This window comes from Cucumis sativus, chromosome 5, assembly GCF_000004075.3.
Source record: "Cucumis sativus cultivar 9930 chromosome 5, Cucumber_9930_V3, whole genome shotgun sequence".
Taxonomy (NCBI): domain Eukaryota; kingdom Viridiplantae; phylum Streptophyta; class Magnoliopsida; order Cucurbitales; family Cucurbitaceae; genus Cucumis; species Cucumis sativus.
Window position 1 is genome coordinate 15,687,183 of NC_026659.2, and position 6,033 is coordinate 15,693,215.

Here is a 6,033-nt window from a genome sequence, read left to right on the forward strand (position 1 = left end):
TACTACACCGGAGTTCCTTACCCTCATTAGATGCAGCTATTCAAGAAATTTTGTTTGAAGAAAAGCGCCTTGGCATCAATTCTACTAAACAATCTGATGTTGCCCTTCCCAACACCTACACTCCCAATAGAGCCTCAAATATGTTTTGTAAGAATTGTAAGCTCTTTAGTCACAAATTTATTGATTGCCCTAAAATAGAGTGTAGGTACTGTCATAAACGTGGTCACATTCTGGATAACTGCCCTACCAGACCACCCCGATCTCTTGGCACTTCCACAAAAGAGAAAAACTTCACTAAACCTGGTCCCTCCTCTGTTGTTGCTGCTACCTCAGATGATTCATCCCTCATTCAGATAAGTGATCTTCAGAGTCTATTGAAATCAATTAATTTCATCATCCTCTGCTCTTGTTGTCTCGTCAGGTAATCGATGGCTTCTTGATTCTACTTGTTGTAATCATATGACCTCTGACCTTTCTCTTATGTCTACTTCTAGCCCTACAAAATCTTTACCTGTTATTTATGTTGCTGATGGTAACTGTATGAACATCTCTCATACTGGTAACCATTATTACACCTTTAATCTTGTGTCTGTCGGTCAATTATGTGATCTTGGCTTAAATGTTTCCTTTTCTCCCAATGGTTGTCAGGTTCAGGATCCGCAGACGGGACAGAAGATTGGAACGGGTTGAAAAGTGGGAAGATTGTTTGAGCTCATATCACTTCGGCTTCCATCTCCTTCCTCCATCTTTGCTTCAGTCACTGATTCTGACACATATCAGTGGCATCTTCGTCTTGTTCATGCTTCTTCTGAAAAACTTCGTCATTTAATTTCTGTTAACAATTTGACTAATCTTACTAAGTTTGTTCCTTTTAATTGTTTGAATTGCAAACTTGCTAAACAACCTGCCTTATCTTTTTCTCAATCCATCTCTAATTGTGATAAACCTTTTGATTTAGTGCATTCTGATATTTGGGGTCCTGCCCAATTACTACTGTTCATGGTTATCGCTACTATGTTTTATTCATTGATGACTACTCTCGATTTACATGGATTTACTTTCTAAAACATCGTTCTGAATTATCTCGCACATATATTGAGTTTGCTAACATGATTCGCACTCATTTTTCCTCTCCCATCAAAATTCTTCGCACTGATAATGCTTTGGAATATAAAGATTCCATCCTTCTTTCTTTTCTTTCCCAACAGGGCACTATTGTTCAGCGCTCTTGCCCTCATACCCTCTCAACAAAATGGACGTGCTGAGCGCAAACATCGTCACATTCTTGACTCAGTACGTGCCCTCCTTCTTTCTGCCTCTTGTCCTGAAAAATTCTGGGGTGAAGCTGCTCTTACCTTAGTATATACCATCAATCGTCTCCCTTCTTCTGTTCTTAAAAACACCTCTCCATTCGAAAGACTATATGGTATTTCTCCTGACTACTCTACCCTTAAAGTTTTTGGTTGTGCCTGCTTCGTTCTTTTACATCCTCGTGAACACAATAAACTTGAACCACGTGCCCGTCTTTGTTGCTTCCTTGACTATGACACCGAACACAAAGGATTTCGTTGTTGGGATCCTCTTTCCAAACGACTTCGGATATCCCGACATGTCACCTTTTGGGAACACACTAAGCTCTCTCATTTGTCCTCCTTCCACACCTCCTTCTCTAGTCATCATTCTTTCTTTATTAATACATCTGTTGACCTTTTTCCTATCTCTGAACCCACTTTGGATATTGAGCTTGCACAATCTCCACCTGCTTCTGCGACTCCATATCCGTCGTCTGTCTCCGATGATGTTCCTGAATATCCACCTACTACTCCTCTTCGTTGCTCTACCCAGGTAAGAGAACCTCCAACTCATCTCACTGATTACCATTGTTTTTCCACCATTGTTTCCCTTGTTGAACTCACCTCTTATCAAGAGGCCAGTACTAACCCATTATGGCAGAAAGCAATGGATGAAGAATTACAGGCTCTTGAAAAGACGCACACTTGGGACTATGTTGATTTACCTTCCGGTAAAAGACTCATTGGTTGCAAATTGATTTACAAGATCAAAACTCACTCTGATGGAACTATTGAACGTTATAAAGCTCGTCATGTTGCAAAAGGGTACTCACAAGAATATGGGATTAACTATGAAGAAACATTTGCCCCTGTTGCCCGGATGACATCTGTTCGTAGCCTATTAGCTGTTGCTGCTGCCAAACAGTGGCCTCTTCTTCAGATGGATGTCAAAAATGTGTTTCTTAACGGAACCCTCTCTGAAGAAGTGTATATGAAGCCACCTCAGGGCACTTCTCCTCCTCCCAACAAGGTGTGTCTCCTTCGTCGCGCTCTATACGGTCTAAAACAGGCTCCACGAGCTTGGTTTGCCACGTTTAGCTCCACCATTACTCAACTTGGATTTACCTCCAGCTCTCACGACAATGCTCTTTTTACACGACAGACAACTCATGGTATTGTTCTTCTACTTCTTTATGTTGATGATATGATTATTACTGGTAATGATCCACAAGCCATATTTGATCTACAACAATATCTTGGTCAACATTTTGAGATGAAAGACCTTGGATCTCTCAATTATTTTCTCGGTCTTGAAGTCTCTCACCGTTCAGATGACTATCTGTTATCTCAAGTAAAATATGCATCTGATCTGATAGCTCGCTCAGAAATTACAGACTCCACCGCATCTTCAACACTGTTAGATCCCAATGTCCATCTAACTCTGTTTGATGGTGTTCCTCTTGACGATGCAAGCCTGTATCGACAACTTGTTGGCAGTCTTATCTACTACCTAACAGTGACTCGCCCAGATATTGCATACGTTGTTCATATTGTCAGTCAACTTATGGCTGCTCCTCGAACCATTCACTTCACTGTTGAGCTACGCATACTTCACTGTGTCAAAGGAACCTTGGGACATGGTCTCCAGTTCTCCTCTCAGTCTTTCCATGTGTTATCTAGATATTCTGATGCTGATTGGACTGGGGATCCCACTTATCGACGATCCACCACAGGATACTGCTTTTACTTAGGGGACTCTCTCATCTCATGGCGTAGTAAGAAACAAAGTGTTATCTCTCGTTCCAATACGAAATCTGAATATCGTGCTCTGGCTGATGCTACAGCTGAACTTATATGGCTCCGTTGGCTCCTTGCTGATATGGGTGTCCCTCAACAGGGTCTCACACTCCTCCATTGTGACAATCATAGTGCCATTCAGATTGCTCACAATGATGTGTTTCATGAACGTACAAAACACATTGAAAATGACTGTCACTTTGTTCGTCGCCACCTCTTAAGCAACACCCTCCTCTTACGTTCTGTTTCTACTATTGAACAACTTGCGGATATCTTCACCAAAGCTTTACCATCTAATCGGTTCTGTCAATTACTTACCAAACTCAAGTTGATCGTCACTCTATCACCTTGAGTTTGAGGGAGGATATTAATGTAAATACTATAATTTAGGCTAATCATTCTACATTCCTTATTTAATTTGGGTAATTTAGCTATTTATGTAATGTTGATACTATTGTAAAAACATATTCTATTCATTCAATAAGATACAACAGAATATTCATCAACACCAATGAATGTACCTTTCAACCCAAATGAAGACATTGGATTAATGACAAGAGAAGAGAGAAAACAGAGTAGTAAGGGAGATGATTAGATAAGGTGTGGACAAGAGGAAGAAGAAGAAGCCATATATGAGAGAGAGCTGAGATTGTACCCACTATGAGATAAGGCAAGACTTTTCCTTTCTTTTCTTTTCTCCAAAAGATTAAATAGTTAACATTTAGGATGGTAGCAGTGTAATTCATGCCTTACCTACTAAGTTATATAATATAAGATTTTAGTTAACTTCGTTTTTTCGTGTAAGGTTTCAAGATATGGGATTTCACCTTATCAATACTTTATATCTTCTAATGTTTAGTTACCATCATGTGTCTTTATTTCCTATTCGTGCACAAGTCTTTACTGTCTTTGAAAAGGTTGAGATTCATTTAGTTGTCACATCAAATAGAAAGCTTTGGACCTAATATGTAATCTCCATCATATTCATTTCCATTGTTTTCAAATCAACCTTTTTTTAAGATTTTCACTCAATCAACACCAATTTTAATATTTTTACAGATTTCGGTCTTCTAAAAAGATCTCAAGGGACTTTTTGTTCATTGGAATTCACTTTCTACTACCGACATGTTAAACCATTTAATGTTACTCTCGAATCTACGTTTAATCATTTTTTTTTTTTTGTTGAATGACTGACGTGTGATCCATTTGCTATGAAAAGCCAGCGAGCCACTAATTACAACTCACAACCACAATGTATTTTATTGGATTTAATTCACCACAAATGATAAAAGAATACAAATTTATTGTACATTCAACCAAAAAGAACACCTGATAATTGCTTAGGCTATGTATAGTAAATTATGAACAAATGAAGAAGAAAAGGGCAAATGGAGGATTTAACAATTAAGATTTGGAGCTTGACAGTGCCAATGGCTTCTCTTTCACCACTGTTACTGGACATGAAGCATTTTTCACCACATGGTTGCTCACACTCCCAAGCAATACCCTGCCATTAATGAAGAGAACAGTTTCGTAGAGTTGCATTAAACACTTGGTTGCAAGTTCTATATGATCAAATCACATGGCAATTATACCTTTTTTTTTTTTTTTTATTGGATAGAAAAAGAAGAAAAGGATGATTACTTTTTAATAGAGCCTAAACCTCTGCTTCCAAGAACAAGTGAGTGAAGATTAAGATCATCAACAGCTTCGCACAACTTCTCTCTTGGATCACCCAATAAACCTTAGCCATCACTTTTACCTGTAACCATATAACCCAAATCTCTCAATATTTATTCATCAACAAAATAACTAAAATAAAATTAATAAAAAAACAGAGAGAAAGAGAAACAAACCCCTTTAGTTGTAGCCAAATTGTGAAGAATATCAAGAACCTCAGCATCATTACTCAATCCATACTGCTTCTCCAATTTAATCTCTCTAAATTGTTCAAGAGGAATCAAAGCTACAAAAAAACAAAACCAAATGAGTCATTATAAAAACAAGCATGTAAGTAAAGGAAATTTGAGTGAAAAAAAAAGAAAAGAAAAGAAAAAAGGTGTATACGTGAGCTAGTGTCTTGAAAAAGGAGCTTTGTGGGAGTATCAGAATTAGGAGGCTGAACATGTATCAAAATTAAGTGATCTCCATCCTTAAGAAGGTTATTAGCAGCTCATTTCAAAGCTGATTTGCTTGTTGAAGAATAATCCATGGCAACTCCAACTATACCATTTTTACTATTCTCCATGTTATCTGTTGTATTTTGATTATGGTTTTAGTGGGTTTTGTTTTAGAGAGATGATATTATAAGAATGGTAGAAGGTTCTTGAAGGTGGTAGTTTCTTTTTTCAGGACAAGTATTCCACAACCCAACTCAGGAATGTTTGTTCTTTTCTTCTCTTTCGTCTTTTTCGTAGGTTTAAATTATTTCTTTTTGTTTATGCACCCTTTTCTTACACTATCTACTTTTTATTTCTATCTATTTCACACACTTTAAACTTTTAATCTGACCCTAATTTTTCTTTGTTACCTACAAAATTGAAAAATTAATAGTTCACATTTTTTTCTTAGTCAATCGGTTCATTTTAGTTCCAAAATCAACAATAATAAACTTTATTGTGGATAAAATAATACTCTTATTAACAATACTCATTTTAAACTTTTGGATCTAAATTTTACCCTGCTTCCAGTTTCACTGTGTCACATCGACTAATATTTTAAATTGATTATTACATTTAAAGATGTCCCTACTTTATGTTTGATCTATGCTTTCTATAAAAAAAATGAGCGATTAAAAATGGTCCTTTTTTAAAGTTTAAAAATTCGAATTAAAAGTATAAAGACCCAGAGAGCACAAAAACAATACTAATATTAATAAATTGTTAGATATTTTCCAACCTTAATGCCTGACGAGTGACGAGAAGAGTTGAGTAATGCACTTTAG

General features: G+C 36.9%; 1 protein-coding gene across 1 annotated transcript; it reads right to left on the reverse strand.

Annotated features, from left to right (window-relative positions):
- Positions 1 to 4,323: 4,323 nt before the first annotated feature.
- On the reverse strand, positions 4,324 to 5,550 carry LOC101216991 (universal stress protein PHOS32). Its single transcript, XM_011656848.2, is given in 5 exon segments — positions 4,324 to 4,596; positions 4,734 to 4,824; positions 4,827 to 4,851; positions 4,946 to 5,055; positions 5,157 to 5,550. Coding segments are annotated over 5 exon segments (510 nt in total). The 5' UTR covers positions 5,338 to 5,550; the 3' UTR covers positions 4,324 to 4,493.
- Between the last annotated feature and the right edge of the window lie 483 nt (positions 5,551 to 6,033).